Genomic DNA, 20,957 nt, shown 5'->3' on the forward strand with positions numbered 1-20,957 from the left:
TTGCGCTGGCCATACTTATGCAGCCTTTTGGCCACTAGAGGCCTCTATCATTCTCTATGTTGGTGCTAACTTTGTTCTTCAAGGCTGACTGAACAAGGGTTCTATGGTAATTTTTTAAAATATATATATATTTATATAATGTTATCTAGCTAGGAACTAATCCAGTCGACAATGTAGCTAATGTTATAGTACACATACTACTAGATATGTAACGTTATATCGACAAGATGCCAGCTAGCGGAATGCATGCCAACCTGTAACTATGGTTCTGATAGTGCCACAATAACGACGTAGCTAGCTAGCTAGTATCTCGCTTAAACAATGGCTTTGCTACGGTAGCTGATGTTCCTTAGCAAGTTAGCGTTTGTGGCTACAGTAGCATTCATATGAAGCCCGTTAGTTAGCCAGATCAGAGTTAGAAAGTTACATAACTACGGTAACGTTAATGGCTAATAAGTAGCTACTACAGCTAGATAGAATACGTACGTTACCATTATTATAGCTAAGAAATGATTTAATTCCAGGTTCGACATATTTTAAGGTGGTACGCATACGATTTGTTTGCATTGTTGTTTCAGAAAATGTCCACAATATATCTGGCACTAATAGTGGAATGATAGTGTTTCACAGTATTACCAAAGTTGTGGTGTACTAGCTACTGTGATATTCGACTATTGATTTCTCCYGACGTAGCGTCGCCGATGTCAAAATAGGAAAGCTTTTCTGACTTTGTGGCGGTGTTGTCTAGTGGAAATCTCTGTCATTTCCTGGTTGCTAAAATTCTACACTGTCATTCATCCCTGTGGAACGATTCGACACCTTGCGGAGTCTATGCCCCYGAAGAATTGAGGCTGTTCTGAGGGCAAAAGGGGGTGCAACTCAATATTAGGAAGGTTCTCCTAATGTTTTGTACACTGAGTCTATGTTGAGCCTGGAGTTAAGTCCCTTAGCTAGCTACTATAAGTATTGCTTTCTGTGATTAGCTAGCTAATGAAATGTTGATGACTAACGTTAGCTAGTACAGACTTGTCACATTGGCCCCATTCTGAGAACCCAGAATAGCGAACTATTTAGCATAGTTTAAGAACAGAACCTGTTCTTAAACTGTGCTTTTCTGCTAGCTATACACAATGATATWAACAACAAACTAGCTCGATAGTTATTATGCTATTTATTTGGGGTGCCTGATTGATATCAGCTGTGAACACCATTGCATTGTCACGACTTCCATATGGACTGTTTGGACCCACAGGAAGAGATGTCAGGAATAAGTGCGGTGAGCTCGGCGTTGCCAGCGGCTACAACCCGTACCACCTCCTTCAAGGGCTCATGCCCCAGCTCGAAGTATGTGAAGCTGAATGTGGGCGGGGTGCTCTACTACACCACCATGCAGACCCTTACCAAGCAGGACACCATGCTCAAGGCCATGTTCAGTGGCAGGATGGAGGTCCTCACAGACAGTGAAGGCAAAGATATTTATAACTAAACCAAGATAGTTCATCTGTGTTTTTTTCAATGGGAGCAAATTAAGCATAATGGGCAAAACAAGCAAGGAGGTGGGCACAGCCAAGCACGAGTTAGCGAGATCATAGTGGCACATTCTAGCATGTATTTGCATATTTCCATTAGGGAACACCTTCTCTAAAGTGCGTATGTGCAGTAACTCAATTCGTCCTTGCACTTCTTGTAAACAAYGCAATTTGAAAACGTAAGCTTTGGCAAAGGGTCACTTCTAAAACACTTAGTGCACTCTGTTTGTAACAGATTCTAGTTTTGGGAACTGAAAACTGTATTGAGATCAGGCTTTTTTTAGATGAGAAAATAAGCAGAATGTYGGCCCAGTTCCATCTCGCTCCATACTCTCCCACTGCTGGCCACTGGGCTTTCTCCTCACCATATTTGATGGGTAGTGGAAATTCCAACTGGATGCTTCAGATTTATACAGCTCCTTGTTCTTTCTGTGGAGAAGGCATTGATGATGACATGGGTTGACTGCAGCCAGGGTTTCCCAAACCTTATGTCCACTGCAAAGTCTTGAGTCCTGCAAAGTCCACGCTCCTTGACGCTGCATAGTATATGACTCTATCAGTTTTACAGACTAGCTCCCTTTGCATGCCTTCCATCTGATATGACTCTAAATGAAGATACACACACAGTCAACTATCTCCACTATGTTGTCTCTGCCACTTCTCAATGTAATGAGTCCTGTCCTCTCCTGCAGGCTGGATCCTTATTGACAGGTGTGGGAAGCACTTTGGGACCATTCTGAACTACCTGCGTGATGGTGCTGTACCTCTGCCTGAGATCCGGAGAGAGGTCGAAGAGCTCCTGGCAGAGGCCAAGTACTACCTGGTGCAGGGGCTAGCTGACGAGTGCCACGCTGCCTTGGAGGTATTGTGTCAGTGGAGGTTGGTGGGAAGAGCTATAGGAGGACAGGCTCATTGTAATGGCTGGAATGGAATAAATGGACGGTATCAAACAAATGGAAACTGCATGTTTGACTCCGTTCCATTTATTCCATTCCATCCATTACAATGAGCCTGTCCTATAGCTCCTCCCACCAGTCTCCAATGTATTGTGTATTACCTTAACACACTGTAAACACTTACCTGTATTCAATCTCTATCTTGGTATCTCTCTTTCTCTGCATGCTGGTGTAGCCACTGTCCCCATTGAATTATTTGGGTCCTGTTTCCTCCATGCTTTCAGAACAAAGATATGTATGAGCCCTTCTGTAAAGTGCCTTTGGTCACATCCTCAAAGGAAGAACAGAGACTCATCTCTACCTCCAAGGTAAAAAAATATATTTCACAATTGACATGTATGATTAGACAGACATAGCATGGAGTTGTATTCTATTTGTTTCTTAACACTGACTACCTATGTTCCTTTTCATTTTGGATTACAGCCCACAGTCAAGCTGTTATACAACAGGAGCAACAACAAGTACTCTTACACCAGGTAGGCTATACATATGATTGTGGTAAAATACTTATAATGAGCTTATACTGTATTTCTTACATGTACGTGTGAAGTGGATTGTATCATGGATAAGGCTGTGGCGGTCACGAAATTTCATCYGCCAGTGATTGTCAAGCAAATAACTGCCGGTCTCACGGTAATTGACCGTTAATTAACATAAACACATTTAGCATCTCCTGTCTCCCACACATAGCCTAGAAGGCACTGGTGCAGACCTTTGGAACCTCTACATTTTAAAAAGTCTAGTAAATCCATGTAATATAGCCTACACCTTCACAATAAATCCATTATTTATTTTAGACAGGTCTAAGAAGCATGATATGTAGTCTATTTCAGAAGAATAGAATACTCTGAGTTAAACTTATGTTAGGTTCTGATCTGGCTATGCCATATGGCTGTGGGCCACACTAGTTAATTTAGCAGACAAGATTTGCTTAGAATTCCATGGCATTTAAAAAAATATATAGTATGAAGAATACAATTGAACAAAGCTGAATAAAATAGAAAGGGTATTTTCTCAACCTACTCCACTGCAGCCCCGTCGATGAGAATAGGGGCGTGCTCGGTCCTCTTTTTCCTGTAGTTCACAATCATCTCCTTTGTCTTGATCACGTTGAGGGTGAGGTTKTTGTCCTTGCACCACATGGCCAGGTCTCTGACCTCCTCCCTATARGCTGTCTCGCCGTTGTCGTTGATCAGGCCTACCACTGTTGTGTCATCGGCAAACTTAATGATGGTGTTGGAGTCGTGCCTAGCCGTGCAGTCATGAGTGAACAGGGAGTACAGGAGGGGACTGAGCACCCACCCCTGAGGGGCCCTATGTTGAGGATCAGCGTGACGGATTTGTTGTTACCTACCCTTACCACCTGGGGGCGGCCTGTCAGGAAGTCCAGGATCCAGTTGCAGAGGGTGGTGTTTACTCCCAGGGTCCTTAGCTTACTGATGAGCTTTGAGGGCACTATGGTGTTGAAGGCTGAGCTGTAGTCAATGAATAGCATTCTCACATAGGTGTTCCTTTTGTCCAGGTGGGAAAGGGCAGTGTGGAGTGCAATATAGATTGCATAATCTGTGGATCTGTTGGGGTGGTATACAAATTGGAGTCAGTCTAGGGTTTCTGGGATAATGGTGTTAATGTGAGCCATGACCAGCCTTTCAAAGCACTTCATGGCTACAGACGTGAGTGCTACGGGTCGGTAGTCATTTAGGCAGGTTACCTTAGAGTTCTTGGGTACTGGCACTATGGTGGTCTGCTTAAAACATGTTGGTATTACAGACTCGGACAGGGAGAAGTTGAAAATGTCAGTGAATACACTTGCCAGTTTGTCAGCGCATGCTCGGAGTACACGTCCTGGTAATCCGTCTGGCCCTGCGGCCTTGTGAATGTTGACCTGTTTTAAAGGTTTTACTCACATCGGCAGAGGAGAGCGTGATCGCACAGTCTTCCGGAACAGCTGGTGCTCTCATGCATGTTTCAGTGCCATTTGCCTCGAAGCGAGCATAGAAGTAGTTTAGCTCGTCTGGTAGGCTCGTGTCACTGGGCAGCTCTCGGCTGTGCTTCCCTTTGTAGTCTGAAATGGTTTGCAAGCCCTGCCACATCCGACGAGCGTCAGAGCCGGTGTAGTACGATTCGATTTTAGTCCTGTATTGACGCTTTGCCTGTTTGATGGTTCGTCGGAGGGCATAGCAGGATTTCTTATGAGCTTCCGGGTTAGAGTCCTGCTTCTTGAAAGCGGCAGCTCTAGCCTTTAGCTCTATGAGGATGTTGCCTGTAATCCATGGCTTCTGGTTGGGGTATGTACGTACAGTCACTGTGGGGACGACGTCATCGATGCACTTATTGWTGATGCCAGTGACTGATGTGGTGTASTCCTCAATGCCATCGGAGGAATCCCGGAACATATTCCAGTCTGTGCTAGCAAAACACTACCAGAGTGCTGCGCGCTCCATCACATGATCAGGTCTTTCTCACAGGCTACAAGTGAAGACAGACATATCGGGGATGCAATTGCTCACGTCCTTATCCAATTCTGAGGTGCATATTGAAGAACTGTCCACATTTACTTTTCGTCAGCCAACAAGATGAGTTGGCCTAACAAACAGCAAAAGCACKAGCCTATGTCAATCTACTATCCCCCATAGTACAAAGATCAACCTATTCTGTGCGAGAAATAAGTATTCCAAACATAGTCTGGGACAGTTGTGGGATGCGATAGATCTCAAAGTAATACAACCACTATCATCAAAATACCTTTTTTATGCAATATGGCTGACGCAACCGATCAGAACGTTTAGCTTAAAATTTTGATAAACTATTAGGCTATTTCTTCACATTGTAAGCGCATCAATGAGCACATGGTAGTAGGCTATAATTGCAAATGTTACATTTGCAGAAAACATGTAGGTCTATGAGGTGTGACTATGATTCTAAAAAGTTGCACACAAAAAAGGCATTGTTTCTTATGCTGGGCATCATTCACAAGTGAAAGGCTAATATTGTCACCCATCAGACTATTCTTGATTTAATCTTGTCTTTACATATACTAAATAATATATGTGTGAAATTTGTTTTGATTTAGAATGGACCATTATCATGCACYTCTATTGAAACTGGTTTATTTTCATGCCAGCCAGGTAGGCTATACTCCTGTTGTAAATATAAGCAATGTGCTTAATATTAAGAAAGTTGAGTAATAAATATAGTAGGCCCAGCCTATAGAAAGCTGATCCTCCYCTTTGTAGTAGAGGCCATCACTCTGTTTTCTCGCGCAATTGCATAAGCTATAGAAATGTTGCGCAACATGAGCTCATGGGCTCTCATGAAGTGTTTGATTTGATTTTCCAWTACATTTGCATTGATGTCAAGGTGATTAGAGGGACAATAGAGTGCTGAGTTCCAGGCAGTTAGCAAGTTTAGTAGGCTACTAATGACCATCAGCAGCATCAGAGCTTGGAGAAGCCTAGTTACCGTGACTAAATGGTCACGTGGAATTTGACTGCCTTCAAGACTCGTGACCTCCGGTGTGGCGGTAATACGGTCACCKCAACAGCCCTAATCATGGGTAGACTGATGTACATGTGTATAGCGATTTGAACAGATTGACAACTAGACATTAACATCTGGTGTCATTACCTTTTCACAGCAACTCCGATGACAACATGCTGAAGAACATTGAGCTGTTTGACAAGCTCTCTCTGCGCTTCAACGGCCGTGTGCTCTTCATCAAGGACGTGATCGGGGATGAGATCTGCTGCTGGTCGTTCTATGGGCAGGGCCGTAAGATCGCTGAGGTGTGCTGCACCTCCATAGTCTACGCTACAGAGAAGAAACAAACCAAGGTATGCAGTTTCCCACAGCACGACCACAGAAAAGGAAGATATGAATGTTTCTTGCTTTGACCAAATCATAGACTAGCCTGGTTGTCAGTGAGTAGTCTTGTCTTTGTACCTAGGGGCAGTGGTCTAAGTAGCAATATTCTCTTTCCTCAGGTGGAGTTCCCAGAGGCTCGTATCTATGAGGAGACCCTTAACATCCTGCTTTATGAGTCTCAGGATGGGCGTGGTCCAGACAACGCTCTACTGGAGGCTACAGGAGGCGCTGCAGGCCGATCCCATCATCTGGACGAGGACGAGGAACGGGAACGCATCGAGAGGGTGCGCCGCATCCACATCAAACGYCCCGATGACCGCACCCACCACCACCAGTAACTATACCAGCCAACCAGCATTACCAGGATCCGCAGACCTCACCAGTGACCATTACCCATCACTGAGATCACMCTACCGGTATACCCACAGATAATCTCACATCCTTGACATTGACCACAAGCGACTTCTGTGCTTCTGCACCACAGCCACTTATGAACTGTTGCTAGTTTGATATCATTATAAGTAGAACATGATTTTGATGTTCTGTCCCAAATGGGCATATCAGTGTTTTCTAAACCGTCGTCTTTTTATCAGTGGTCAAAATGTATTTTACCGCCTTTATTTCCATATGTTTTGTCTTTGTATGTATGTATGTAGACATGTTACTTGTGCCCAGTAGAGATATTGTGCCTTAAGTCTGTGGGTGTACGTGCTGCTTACAATCTTTATCATGATTTACTTTATCACGTCACTACAACATTGCTTTGAAGTTCAGCTATGTTTCACAGTATAGCTAGTTCAGGTCAATTGCATTTAAAGGATTCTATACATTATGTACAATGTGGAACAATACATTTTCCTACCACAGCAGTTTTAGATAAAAACATTTTTTAATAAAAATACATATTCATTAGTTTGAATAAGTGATATGTAAACTGTATAACAGCATTTTATCTTGTGTTTAGAAATTGGGTGCTTCTATTTTCTGTATGTACTCATTTCGTCCAGCAGAGGGTGTTGTGTACAAAGACACTGAAAGGTGTGATATATTARGTTGACGTTACCTCTAGATGGTGATCTTCGGTCAGTTTTGTAGTTCCCCCACTAATGATTAAGGATTTTTGGAGGGGAAGCTGATCCTAGATCTTTGCCTACGGGAACTTAACCCTGAAGCGATAAGTTTACAACCCACCTCTGAATTGTAAGTGGTATGAATAAAGCCACCTTTTCTACCGTAGTCAACGATTAATGATCTTTTGGCATCATGTATGAAATCTGTTTTTCTTCTGTGTGATAAAATGGATGTCATTGCTGCCTGTTACAAAAATAATTGGRGGGTGATGTGGTTACAAGACAAAACTGGTTTTGGAAGATAGATCACAGCTGAAGAGACAAAGCAACTCTAGACATAGTGTAAAATTGTGACATTCTTTGCAATCATTTCACATGTACAAGTGTCTTTTGCACTGTATTTAACACATTTTTCTTACAATAAAGATGTTTATGAATACTTAGTTGGTTTTAATGTAAATATGGTACAGCATCTTTGTGAGAAAGTATAAAAAGTATGGCTTCAAAATCACAAAATGTTTGAATGATTTAACCATGTTGCTTATATCTCTAAAATGGGACATCTAGTGAAAATATACCTAAAGCAAAACCATATTTTACAAATGAGCCCTATTATAATGACAGCTTTGCTTGACAAGTCACAACTGAGCCCATGCATGTGATGTATAGCTTAATAACCGGTGAAGTTTTCATCAGTAGTCATTCCTTTGGAGTTTCCTCCACAGTATGAACCGTTTGAGATTTCAATTCATTTCATTATGTCCAACCCTTATTGAGAGGATGCAGGTTCTCATTCATGATTTAAGTCCCAAGATGCCTAAAACCTTGTAGAATCTGATTATTGGATCCAGTTCAATTTTGTATCATTGCCCGGGACTTTGTTCGAGTTGATTCCTGGGTAAATATAAGAGAAGTGTTTATATGTCCTAGCCTACTGTTTATCAATAGTTTAGAAAATGTATTTGTTCATTTTGAGAATTGAATGGCCACACAGTCTTTAGTTTCATACTCACCACCATCAGATGGCCATTCTTTGCTCTGTAAATCATGGTCTCCTGGCCACTCTTGAAGTCAACAAACCCCTCTCTGCCAGGCTGGATGTCAAACTTTACACTGCAAATGACCACAGACATAATATATAACATTACGTTAATACTTTTGGTGACAGTTGTTTTTTGTTTTTTAAGACAAGTTACGAGTTGAACACAGGTCTTACCTGCCCTGGACTACTTTGATAAAATTGTGCTTGTTGGCCACCAGACACAACTTGGTCAAGGCCTCAAACAGGTAGTCACACTGCAGCACCAGGTCCCCCTGAGCAAATAGAAAATGCAACAATGGAAATGGAAATGCACATTTTCTAGTTCTATTCCATTCAGAAAATAACTGGTGCAAAGCATAATAAAAAATATACATTTGTACACATCAATGAAAAGATTTTTGGGCAGCCAACCTTTTGCTTGATATCCTCACATTGGACATGGAGGATCAGGAAGTTGTCACTCAGGGTGCTGACTGACACACCTGGAAGAACACACACCACCCACTTTAGAACAGTGGTTGAATTAACACAGTATACACACACGGACTAGTCCATTGAGAGAGGAAAAACTTCACACTTGCACACACATCTAGTCAGCTTTATTCCACTCAGTGGTGCTAACCTTTGAGGTTGTTGAACTCCACCCGCTGTTTGATCTTGGCCTCCTCCACCAGGTAGGCTGCACTTCCAGTGTAGATCAGCTGTCTGAAACGTGGCCTGAAGCCATTCCTGTCGTACTTCACCACAGGAACACTGTACTGTGGGAAGGTATGGGGCTTACTTTCATTTGAACATTAAAGTTGATTTGAACTCTGACATAGCTTATTTAGCTCTGTGTGTTTACCTTGATGCGTTCTTGCCTAATCATCTGGTAGACTTTAATGTGGATGTCTTCCTCACCTGACCAGATAACAATGCAACTGGTCAAATTACATAAATCATTTTCATTATCACTGTTGCTTTGTAAGAGGCACACAATTGGGCACATAATTCATCAGCACAAGGCCTATGCCTTACGTATCCTGGTGTCCACAAATGGTATGCCCACACTGTGAGGGTAGTTCTCTTTTGTTCCTTTGAATATGGAACTGGTCAATCCTTTGATTTGCAACTGTAAGTGGGGTAAGCAAACAGATGTATTAAGTGACCAGTGAGGCTATCTCTATAGTCAAATGCAGTACAAATATGCATTAAAGCACCCTGGCTTGTAGGGTAGGCCTACCTGTGCTTTCCGCTCTGTCATGATTCCTTGCACATACCTCCGTACCATGTGCCGGGTGTAAAGTTTCCTCAACATCTGTGAGGCCTACAAGTACAAATGTATGTAATAAGTGTACAGTATACTCATACCATGACACACAGGCGTGCAGAACGAGGTTAGCGCAAGTATTCAAGTAAAGTCAATTCCCTACTGCGTCTCACCTCCTGCATAATGGGAGGTGGGGTTAGCCAGGTGTTCTTGTCCAGAACTGTTTTGGGTAGATTCTCCTTGAGCCGTGTGAGGTAGTTTTGCCTGACAAATGCCAGGTACTCTGTGTTGTCAACACAGGCTGGCTGATTTCTAGTCATGAAGCCCTTGATGAACCTACAAAATATAAATACAAGAGATTTGATTGGTGAGCTTTATGTTGTTTCATTGTGTGTGGTAGATGTTGGACCTTTGTCTTTGAAAATATCTTCAGATGTTTGTCTCTTACCTCTTAATGACCTTAACAGCCCAGGCTCTCTTATCCCTCTCTCTCCTGGCCTTCATGCCTCTCCAGCATGTCTCAATCTTTGTAGCTAACAAGACAACACAAGCTGATAAACTTATCGGCTTATACATCATATTTGTTATACTAGTTCCAAGGAAGTCAAAGTAGAGGCCTGTTGTGTCTCGTTCAGCAGTTACCTGCTTGTCTCTGTCTCATGTAGTCTCCCTTCACTCTGTAGCCTTTGTACTTTGCTTGGATCCTTGTAGCTGTAACATAAAGAGACATACATAAAACCTAACTTCATAGGCAAATAGGTTCATTTTCTTTGAAATAATCCAACACCATATAACAATCCAATTCCTGAATTTTTGTAGTGGTCTGTGATCCGTTGTTTGAAAGACTTAAGCTAGAGCCAGGACCCACCCAGCTCATGCTTGCAGACCTCAAAGGCGTCTTCGGTGGCAAACAGAGTCCTGGGATGGCGGATGAAGATCTTGGTCCTTTTTTGTATCATGAAAGACAAGCCAGTGAGAAACAGCCAGACTGGGTGTCACAAGGTGAACCCAAACGTATAATCCTGGAGAGCACCTCACCTTCCCATCTTGTACTCATCAGGCTTGTAGCCCAGGTGCTTGATCAGGCACTCCACCCCCTCTGCGGCTGTACCTTTCCAGTTAGGCCAGGTGTCTGGACACAGGGGTTTGTACCTGACAGGGACAACAGGAAACACCAGTGTTAAATATATTGTTTGGAGAGCATCAGATCAACATACAGTAATGCAGCCATGTATCAGAGCAGGGTGTGCTGGACAGAGCAATTGCACACTATCTACAGAACTTTGAAGTGCAGGTTGTATTTACCTCTGCAGGAAGATCTCATATCTCCGGCGGTAAGCGAAGCCGGCCCGTCTGACCCTCAGGTGCTCCATCAGCCCCAGGTACTTCACCTGGTGTCTCACCAACACGTCGTCAAAGAGCCCTGCGCGAGGCAAGAGAGAGGTCACAAGGCTACAGGCATCAGGTCATGCACTGTGAATGAATGCGCCAAGTAATACTTTGTAGGGCATGCATAGGTCAAGTCCATTAGGGAAGGTTCTTTTTGGTGTAATGGCTGTACTGAGTGTGTAGGTGTGTGGTGCTTAGTCAAATAGACTACCGTAGATGTAAGTTCCGGTTTATAGATGAGGCCTCACCTGGCTGCTTGCCTTCATTAGGCTTCATACAGCGGACGTACCAGGGCTCTTTAGACATGAGGATCTCAGTCAGGCCTACCAGACTGCTCTTAAACTGAGTGGCCACCTGAGAAGACAGGGGATTAACATGCAAGCTTATGGAAAGGTCAGAACACCATACACACAACAGTAAAGGATGGGTATGTTTCTAATTCACTTTGGTGAATCATGTGTCAACAGAAAGTCTCTTTACTGTTTCAGGTCTCTTCTTGCTGTCCGGCTCAGTGCTGGGAAAGCAGTGTTTAACAATGGCATTCTTAGACTGGCGCATAACCTGAAGGTGGAAAATCTCTCAGTTAAATCTCCCAGGATGAAAGATAAAGAACCGGCTTCTTTTCAAAACCAAGAGGCAGTCAAACAAACACTCCCACAGTCCTCCCTCTTAACAGTCCTGTCAGTCTATCCCAAAGCAATGCTTAACAATCATCTCCTCTATAATTCACAGGTGTGCTTAACAATGAATAATACAGCAGTTGGCAGGATGTAAATTCCGGACCACAACAGTGCCAGCGAGAGCCCTGGGCACACTTACCTCTTTAATGTTCCTGTACAGGAGATCATTATTTTTGTCCAGGAATCCTGGAAAACAGAAAGGTATAGTTGAGAGTAAATAACAGATAAAGACTGGTGACACTTTCTGTCAGTGAGACAGAAAGTGAGGAGAACTGGGGGGCGACTCTTGGGACATATTCGGCTTACTGAAACAATATCAAAGAGACACATTAGAGAGACAAATATGGAGAGTGGTGTACAGAAACAGTGAGAGGAAGGGCAGAGTACTTGGGTATATTACGTTGTGGAACTCATCTCTCACCGACCACACAGTATGTGACTTCCCCTGCATAGTGTAAGAGGCGGAAGTCTCCTCGTTCCAGAGTCTTCCGGGTCTTTTGGTCAGCCAGCTTGTGTCTGCAGGATGTGGACAGAGAGAAGAGGATGTTCTAGTCAGGTGTTACAGAGGCAGACCGTGACCCCTCCATCCTCAGCTGTCAGTTGGGGGAGCTCAGCTTTATCTAATAGTTCTTGTTAGAAATGTATTACTGTGCTGCAGTATCCCAACGCTGCCTCACTCACGTGACGAAATGGGGGTGACCTCCCATCTTCTCCTCCAGCTTCTCCAGGAAGGTCATGTCTGTGGCCTCTCCCGGACGTAGACACTCCTCGTCCTAGTGGAAAGGAGACAGAACATGAGCGCAAAACCAATCCAAAGCTATCGTGTCTGTCTGACGACATTTCAATCTGACTGCGAGTAGGTCAGTCAGCCAGTCAAGTCTACAGTATCTACATACTAGCACTGAAATGATGCCTTTGAATTTCTCCTCCACCAGGTCACAGATGATCTTGTTGTTGAAGTATGGCACTGACTCCCACTGAAAAACAACAATACAAAACATAAAGCTGTGTAGCCCATTACATCAGTTTTGTAGCTAAGTCCAAACATAGATTTGAGTAGAGGAGGAGCGTTTACTTCAATCCCCTCCATCTCGTACTCCTCCTGCTCTGACTTCAGGGTCAGCTGGATGAAGAGCTGCTGCAGTTTCTCATTACAGTAGTTGATGCAGAACTGCTCAAAGCTTAAACATATAGAGACAAGTCATTAGGCTCATCATTTCACACTCTAAAATTCACTGTCGGGTCAAATTGTATTTGTCACATGAGCCGAATACAACAGGTGCTGACCGACTGTGTCTTCCCTCACCTGTTCACACTGAACACCTCAAACCCATAGATGTCAAGCAGACCAATCACTGTCTTCCTGGAGGAATCCTACATGGATGCACAATACCAGTCAGCCTCCTGTATTACTGTCTTACTACTTACTGTATATCCTATACCTGTTAGCAGTGTCATGATTGGTTAGATGTCGTATTGGACTGGGACGACATCACTCTTATTGGTGGACCACTGAAAAAGGCCACTCACCTTGTTTGCTAAAGACTCATTGAGCTCGTTGACCAGCCAGGTGAAGGTGCGGCCATAGATGGCTTTGGCTAGAGCGTCCTTGGCATATACTGCCTGGTCAACGGTGAAGGGACTGAGCAACTGACCAGCACAACAGACAAACCACAGAGATTGATTTTCAAGAGACAGGTTGCACATTTACTGTGATGGCATGAAGTTCTATGAATGAGCCCAAAACAGTAGCATCTTCCTCACCTCTTCTGACCTGGCCTCAATCTTCCTGTGTGTCAAACCCACCTGTATCACCTGTGCAGGAATGCCCAGCAACTACACAGCAGAGAAACAACCAATCACACATCACCAAATACTCTAATTGAAAAGGGATTTCACTTCATCTGAAAAGTTGCCATAATGTCTGAAAAGGGAGAGTACTTCGATAGTTTTCTGTGGTATGAGTACTGCTAAATAGAGTGACTGTCCATTAGTTTGTAGTTTGCCGTCAGAAGTGTCTCACCTTGGACAGCCAATGTATCTCCGGACTGTTGTTGAGAGTGGCGTATCCCTGTGAGTCAGCCACAAACGTAACATTTCCCAGGTGAAGTACGCTAGCAATGATTGCAAACAGGCTCTACATCATGGGCAAGAGAAGACACTGGTCATAAGTGATACGTTTTTTATGACAAATGATATGATCTGTTAACCATCAGTATCTGATGGTAGTGTTTTGGTAGTGTAGAGAGATTAGGACTCACCTCTATATTGCTCTCACTGAACTCTATGATACTGAGGGCTTTCCGTACCGTCTTCCAGTCACTCTTGTCGTTGACTGAGCTGACTTTGGCACATTCCCCCTGGGTGAGACAGGAGATAATATCCAGATGATGATAGACCACTCCATGGAATCACTGATTCTTTGTCTCTTTAATACCTGTAGTGTTGATAGGTTACCTCTCCCACCTGTACCAGGTAACTGTAGTGTTGATAGGTTACCTCTCCCACCTGTACCAGGTAACTGTAGTGTATATGATAGGTACCCTCCCACCTGATACCAGGTTAACTGTAGTGTTGATAGGTTACCTCTCCCACCTGTACCAGGTAACTGTAGTGTTGATAGGTTACCTCTCCCACCTGTACCAGGTAACTGTAGCGCTGACAGTTCCTCTCCAGACCCAGCCAGCGTAGCAGGTCCTCCTCTCCTCCCTCCACTAGCTGGTAGAAGATGTGGAAGCTTCTCTCTCCATGGTTCTGATGCACCACCCGGGACTTCTCCAGTAGATAACTGAGGATGTGGCCACCAACAGCTCCCCCCTAGATTATTAAAGATGTAACAGTGATTGACGTGCTGCTGTTTGATGTTCCTCTGATGTTTTAATATGGGAATGCTGTGCTCAACGTCTTGACCCTTACCATGTGATCAAACTGAATATCCATGTACTTCCCAAAGCGGCTTGAGTTGTCATTCTTCAGGGTTTTGGCATTCCCGAAAGCCTTAGAGAGGTATAGACTGTATTATCAGTCATTGTATTTGTAAATGGCAGTGTGCAAACAATGTTCATTTCTCATGTCATATTTGCTTCACTGTGGTATTCACCTCGAGCACAGGGTTGGACAGCAGCAGTCGGTCTCGGACGTTGTCCAGCAGTTTGGTACTGGGGCAGCTGACAGCGTAGAACTGCAGGATCTTCTTGGAGGCCTCCGTCTTTCCTGCTCCACTCTCCCCTGAGATCAAGATGAAGTGGTTGTTGGTCTCTGTTAACATGGTGCGGTAGACATTGTCTGCCAGGGCGTAGCTGAAAGGAAGGGCAATGTAGAGGTTCAGTAATACTGCCGATGGATATAGATGGGCAGCACTCTATTTCATATCTTGTGGTTCACACATACAAGCACACCCACATTACACATGTACACAAATGCAACTTACATGTGGGGTGGAAGCTCAAAAAAGTTGACGCCCATGTAAATATCCATCTGCTTCTTGGTGTAGATTCCCAGCTCTTTGTAGGGGTTCACTGACACTAAGAGCGTACCAATGTAGGTCTGTGGGAAATGTATTACAATTGAATGAGAGATGGATGCCTCACTGCATGGTTGCAACGAGAATGTGCTGTGCTTGTTATCCACAGTATGAGTAATTATCAGACCTGACCTTACAGAAAGTAAGGCAGCTCACCCTGTGGCTGTAGTTACAGCACAGTAGCTGCTGTTTCAGCAGAGCAAAGTGCCAGTTCAATTAGGGGAGGAACACTGTGTTCTCCCTGGCGTCTTGAGGTAGGGTGGCTTTCTGGCTGAAAGGAAGGCTATGTGATACCTCTGTACTGTGGAGGGGATAGACTCACGTAAATGAGGTTCTCGTTGAAGCGTTTCCTCAAGTTGTCCAGGACGGCACTCTCACTTGTGTAGGCGTCCAGCAAAAGGAAATCCTGGATGCCCACCCGATCCCGGGCCGTAAGGGAGCCCTCCATGTCCCGGAGGATCCGGTTACAGCGCTCCTCCAGGCTCTGACCAATCAGAGAAAGGGTCCAGGATGGTTACATTGATATCTTATAGCTGTGCAAATGCCCCGGAAGCACAACACAACAACACTGTCACAAATCTCATCAAGACATGGCAGCTGTAAACGTTTATTTACGACAAACCCGTTGAGATGTTCCACATCTTACAACATAACGTATCTGCTGTGTTATTTTCAGATATACACCACATGTTTACGGGTTTTTCCATATGTCCTGTTCCACTGTGTCCTGTTTTCCTTGTACTTATCTGCATCTGCCAGGTATGATGCCGTGCCATGCAGTGCTCACTGTCACACACAGACAATCTCGCCCTAAACCAGTTAATTTACTGTCAATCTGTCCTCATCTCTGGCCCTCCATCCACTTCCACTCAGTGTGTGGTGGCCTTGACCACATCCTCTCAGCACAGATAGCAGGTCAGTTTAGGGATCCCTATCTAATCTACTTCCATGTTCCTCAAGGCGCAATCAGTCTCTTGTCACTGTTTAAGAGGATACACACGTCCCCCTCCCCACACAACTATAGGGCAGACTCCGCCCTGTAATTTACCCCAACAGCAGGGTCAAAACACACAGACCAACTCCAAAGATGTTGCACTGTAATCAACTCCTAGAAATGCAAATAATGCTATCCCAATGACAGCTTAGAACATGAGTGTGTGTGTCATGTACAATGCTATTTTGCTTCCATAATGTATATACTAAACAGAAGGCAAAGGTTTACCGGCATGGAATGCAATTGTTGCTGAAGTTTTGTATCCCAAACAAATGAGCTCTAGGGCCACAATATGCGTCAGGTAACATTATCAGTCAGATCTGTGCTCCTTAATTACAGTGCTATGAAAGTACCGTCCAGAATATTTCAACACTCCACCGGTTTGGCACACAACAGTGCCAAGTTAACCTGGTCCCATGGTATCGTAATTGATACCCACAACAATCCACCCTCATGGTGACGGCAATTTTTAAATGTACAACTTAAACAGTGCCATACACAAAATGTAGCTTAATATATATTTTTCTTTACAAAGATTTTCAAAGTAAGTAAGTCCCTACCTTGAGTGAAAGAAAGTCTTCTGTATCAGACTGCTGTGAGCTTCAATCCCTTTTTATACTGAACATCTGGGTTTATTTAGGGAAAGAACAGTATGGCAGGAAACATTGACATATTGCCCCCTCCATTTCCACCAATAGGAAGCCATCAATAATGTCAAAAGTGAGCGAGAAAGGAAGCAGAAGTGATTGTGTGTGTGTGTGTGTGTGTGTGTGTGTGTGTGTGTGTGTGTGTGTGTGTGTGTGTGTGTGTGGAGTCACATGTATACCTTTATTACTTACTAAGTCTTGAATAAATCTGTTAGCTTACTTATTTATGACATAAAGGTGAGAAAGACAGCTATATGTACAGTGATGACTGAACTGTTCTAAAGCTACTCTCTCTCTCCAAATCCCTTTCCACCAAATGACCCCCTTGTCCTGCTCAGCAAAGCACTGGATAGCAATCTCCCTCTGGACTCTTATTTATAGGGGAAACAGGGCTATTTTCAGCCCGTCTTACAGGAAAGCAACACTACCAATCCCAGTTACAAGGTGGAAGATGGGCCAAGGGCACCAACACATAAGGCGATTCATCACTTTTTAAATTGTTTTCATTGTGGTTTCCTGATGCCATTTCCCTAGGGAAGGCCTTCTCAGTCTACGGAATGGAACCCCATTGAAAACCTGTGGTGTGAATTGAAAAGGGCAGTCCATAAGCACAGACGAAGGATATCAAGGATCTGATATGAAGGAATGGTCTAAGATCCCTTCTCTTTCTCTGAGCAATTGTATTAGTATAAAATAGTATAATTGTCAATTTTTTTAGCATACAACATAGCTCAGTATTTGTATGATTTCTTTTATACAGTTTTTTTTGCTCATCTTTATCAAGAGTGCCAATAATTTCGGAGGTGACTGTACTTCATGCCTATCTTCTAAGCTTCAGTGAGCTACAGTGAATCGTTTACTAGGAGCCGTTTGGTAAATGTCCGGGCATGAGTTAAAAGTTAATTTGAGATCCAGAGGCTCACACCCAGGCCCCCACCATGCTACCTGAAGACATATCCCACCGTCTAGTTTTGATTTACATTTGGTTGACAACAACGAACGTGAATTCAACGTGAAATCAACCAAAAATGTCACCATGCCATTGGATTTAGGTTAAAAGGTGGGTGAAGAAAACAGTAAATTCCCTTACACTGATGACTTTTTGAAAATCCAGTCAGTTTTCCACATTGATTCAACATCATCACATTGATTCATTTTGTTGAAATGACGTGGAAACAACATTGATTCAACCAGTTTTTGCCCAGTGGGATATCGCTAAAGCTGCCTAAAACTAGCCCTTCTTAAAACACAGGGGGGCACAGGAGTGCTAAAAACATCTTCAATCCACTCCTCTGAAGAAAAAAAACAACCCTCCTCTTCCAACCCCCATTCTCCCACCCTGTCCCAARCCTGGCACAGCAACCCGCCACAGCAACCGGCCACAGCTTACATGGTTGCCAGCTCTGCAACACTGAAAACCTATTTTATACAATTCTATAGTACTTTTTTCCCTGAACTGCAAAAAAAAGGCTTTTTCAATTTTCTGTGAAGTTGAGAAAACATCCATAAAAAGATAATAATTTGTATAAAATTATCACACAATGCCCCTCCTCTCTCTTGCATGTGAAAAGCATTTTTGGTCGTGTGAATGAAAAGATGGTGGAAAACGTTTTAAAGAGCAGTCTACAATCCATTACACACATTCAGCCAGTATATCTATTCAGTAATTATTCATTAGAACACATTCGACGTCATAGTCAATTTCACACTCGGCAGTCAAAACACAAGAGATTTGGCCTATTTAATGCAAGGGGGGCAATGCTGGGGGCAACGATGGAGCAATAGAGAGAGCAACAGGGGACGTGGGTGAGGGTTGGTGGAGGGGGGAGGTGTATTTGTCTAATCTGTGAACCCCAAAAGCAAGTCCTTCATAAGACAAGGAACAGACTTTAAGGAGAAGTAATGGTCTCAGACTTGTGTTGGGCTATGACACCTATAGTTATCATGAGGGGAAAAAAACATGGAAACTCATTTTAAGTCTGATTTTATTACTATTGAATTGTTATTCCGATCCTCAAGGAAAGAGGGTAACTGGGTAATGGATGTGGACGGGGGGGGAGCTTGATTTCTCCCACCTCCAAGACACTTTATTTTGCACTCTCTTCCACTCCACCATCCCTCCCTCCAATCTCCTCCCAGCCCATCATCAAGTTAAACCAATGAGACAAGTGAACAATATCATTGAAGGCGCCCCATTTCAGATGTCAGAATCAATCTGACAATAAAGAAGGGGGCGATGAGGATCAACCCTCCCTTTCTCCCCTGCTTAGCACCAACATGGGAACTGGAGCCTTCTTATCCACACTGAAAGGGAAAATGTCTTGACATTCCATTCTGTGCGTGCGCGAGAAAGATTTTCTCTAGGAATTTGWGTTTGACACACTCTAAATCACTGACAATGGAAAAAACATCAAATTATAAGCATTAAATTCACTATTTCATATTATTTCCTCTATTGCCAAGGTTCCTTCCAAAGTGATATCAAGGTCGCACACTGCCTGCTACACCTGACCACCCTGTACCAGGCCTAAAATACTGAACAGAGACAATGGCTCAGAGTGGTCAGGTTGCATGCCAGGCCTGACTCTGGCACTCTGCCCATTGTTGGTGCTCTGTTGGCATCAGGCTGGGCAGGCCGGTGGCACGCCTCAGAGAGCAAGGCAGAGATTACAGCCATTCAGGGGGAATCTGAGCTGAAAAACGGAGAACACTCGGCAGATGAGAAAATAACACCAGGTCGTCATGAGATGGCCAACCAGCATGGCCCAAGGACACAATCCATGTAAACTCATACTTAAGAACACACACACACACACAGAGATAGATACACTTGCACAACACAGTGCTACTGTATTCTAGGAAACAGTGGCATCTCATGGTAATGGTACATAGGACTCTTTTTAAAGGAGAGGTTGATGGGAGTAGAAAGGAGACTGAAACAGGTGATAACACACACAAAGAATGTAAAAGGATGTGGAGAGAAAAGGATGACACTTGCAAAAGCGGAAAATGAGCAACAAGACACCTACATTTGATGGCAGGCTAAAACGGAACAGGAAAGCCTATCTGACCCAGCGGCCATCACCCGAGAGGCCGGCCCATTGTCCCAGGCTCTCCACTATGGCACAGGATCCTGTTACTCTGTCACAAAGTGGCCGTTAGGCTCCTGAAACAGATAGCACTGCTCGTGCGCGGGCCACTGACTGACACCACACATCACATCACTCAGGGAAACAAACACACGTTTAGGGGGCTCCAGGTGTCTAGAGAAACCTGAGTGTCACGGTTCTGTATCTCTTCATACAATGCTCCCTTTATATAGCTTCAATTATAGATATTGGATAAAACAATATGAGTACTGTATATGTATTGCTATTATAGATTTTTTTYAAAGTCTGGCAAAGGTTGAAGCTTTAGATGGTGGTCTTCATAGCATTGGGGAAAAACCTTTTTTGCATATAAGACCTTATCAATATGTTGTTCTAAACAGAGGATTAACAAAAGCCTTGTTTATACCTTGTGCTAACATGGGTCCTTTTTCCTGATCTTGTCTACATTCTGATTGTGCCACATTTCCAGAAATGTGTCTACACTATGTCTGCATTGATACCAGAATTCCTGGTCCCTTTCCTTTATGCAAATTATTTCACAGCTATTCTTTCAAAATAATACTTTTTTATTTATTGTCAATGATTTTAGAAGGTGGAACAATTATGATTTAAATGGTTTCTCTGTCCAGATCTGTCTACACTTATAAGATATCCAGACACAATGTGTGTCTGACTACCTCCGGAGGCGGGCAGGATGATCTGATCACAATGTGTCTTTAGATTGTCTACACCTGCCAAACAAATGTGGGCACAATCAGAATGTGGACAAGATCAGAACAAAGGACGCAAGTTAAAACCAGGTATAAACAGGGCTCCACAGACACACAAAAAAAACACACACCACAGTATTACCTCACTCATCTCCAAAGCCATGTGAGTCATGGTTGAATCGGTCTTGTAATGG

The 20,957-nt window shown here is 43.6% G+C and overlaps 2 protein-coding genes across 7 annotated transcripts in view; one reads left to right on the forward strand and one right to left on the reverse strand.

Moving 5' to 3' along the window:
• On the forward strand, positions 1–7,858 carry LOC111961470 (BTB/POZ domain-containing adapter for CUL3-mediated RhoA degradation protein 3). 2 transcript variants are annotated; one of them, XM_023983767.2, is made up of 7 exons: positions 1–106; positions 1,253–1,466; positions 2,222–2,391; positions 2,710–2,793; positions 2,909–2,961; positions 6,123–6,318; positions 6,469–7,858. In XM_023983767.2, the coding sequence occupies exons 1-7, from the start codon at positions 104–106 to the stop codon at positions 6,685–6,687; spliced, it is 939 nt and encodes a 312-aa protein (XP_023839535.1). In that variant the 5' UTR covers positions 1–103; the 3' UTR covers positions 6,688–7,858. The 2 variants fall into 2 exon arrangements, with proteins under 2 accessions (XP_023839535.1, XP_023839536.1); XM_023983768.2 differs by lacking the exon at positions 1–106 and adding an exon at positions 142–256.
• The window catches only part of LOC111961461 (unconventional myosin-Ih), a 27,733-nt gene continuing 13,768 nt past the window's right edge, over positions 6,993–20,957 (reverse strand). For 2 of the 5 annotated variants that reach the window (XM_070441566.1, XM_070441568.1), the window contains 31 exons: positions 15,625–15,786; positions 15,210–15,325; positions 14,880–15,078; positions 14,696–14,776; positions 14,408–14,596; positions 14,041–14,139; positions 13,803–13,916; positions 13,544–13,615; positions 13,310–13,429; positions 13,086–13,153; positions 12,855–12,960; positions 12,676–12,756; positions 12,461–12,552; positions 12,201–12,295; positions 11,919–11,965; positions 11,580–11,660; positions 11,348–11,453; positions 11,016–11,133; positions 10,749–10,862; positions 10,579–10,655; positions 10,353–10,421; positions 10,159–10,243; positions 9,884–10,046; positions 9,684–9,767; positions 9,479–9,572; positions 9,306–9,361; positions 9,084–9,219; positions 8,873–8,943; positions 8,636–8,733; positions 8,433–8,532; positions 6,993–8,313 (listed from right to left, as the gene is read on the reverse strand). In XM_070441566.1, the coding sequence (XP_070297667.1) occupies positions 8,272–8,313; positions 8,433–8,532; positions 8,636–8,733; positions 8,873–8,943; positions 9,084–9,219; positions 9,306–9,361; positions 9,479–9,572; positions 9,684–9,767; positions 9,884–10,046; positions 10,159–10,243; positions 10,353–10,421; positions 10,579–10,655; positions 10,749–10,862; positions 11,016–11,133; positions 11,348–11,453; positions 11,580–11,660; positions 11,919–11,965; positions 12,201–12,295; positions 12,461–12,552; positions 12,676–12,756; positions 12,855–12,960; positions 13,086–13,153; positions 13,310–13,429; positions 13,544–13,615; positions 13,803–13,916; positions 14,041–14,139; positions 14,408–14,596; positions 14,696–14,776; positions 14,880–15,078; positions 15,210–15,325; positions 15,625–15,750 (3,099 nt within the window). In that variant the 5' untranslated portion in view covers positions 15,751–15,786 and the 3' untranslated portion in view covers positions 6,993–8,271. Of the gene's footprint in view, positions 8,314–8,432; positions 8,533–8,635; positions 8,734–8,872; positions 8,944–9,083; positions 9,220–9,305; positions 9,362–9,478; positions 9,573–9,683; positions 9,768–9,883; positions 10,047–10,158; positions 10,244–10,352; positions 10,422–10,578; positions 10,656–10,748; positions 10,863–11,015; positions 11,134–11,347; positions 11,454–11,579; positions 11,661–11,918; positions 11,966–12,200; positions 12,296–12,460; positions 12,553–12,675; positions 12,757–12,854; positions 12,961–13,085; positions 13,154–13,309; positions 13,430–13,543; positions 13,616–13,802; positions 13,917–14,040; positions 14,140–14,407; positions 14,597–14,695; positions 14,777–14,879; positions 15,079–15,209; positions 15,326–15,624; positions 15,787–16,856; positions 16,938–20,957 lie in introns of those variants that run through there. The other 3 variants (XM_023983754.2, XM_023983755.2, XM_070441574.1) reach the window with 3 other exon arrangements.

The sequence above is a fragment of the Salvelinus sp. IW2-2015 genome, linkage group LG4q.1:29 (assembly GCF_002910315.2).
Source record: "Salvelinus sp. IW2-2015 linkage group LG4q.1:29, ASM291031v2, whole genome shotgun sequence".
NCBI classification, from domain to species: Eukaryota; Metazoa; Chordata; class Actinopteri; order Salmoniformes; family Salmonidae; genus Salvelinus; species Salvelinus sp. IW2-2015.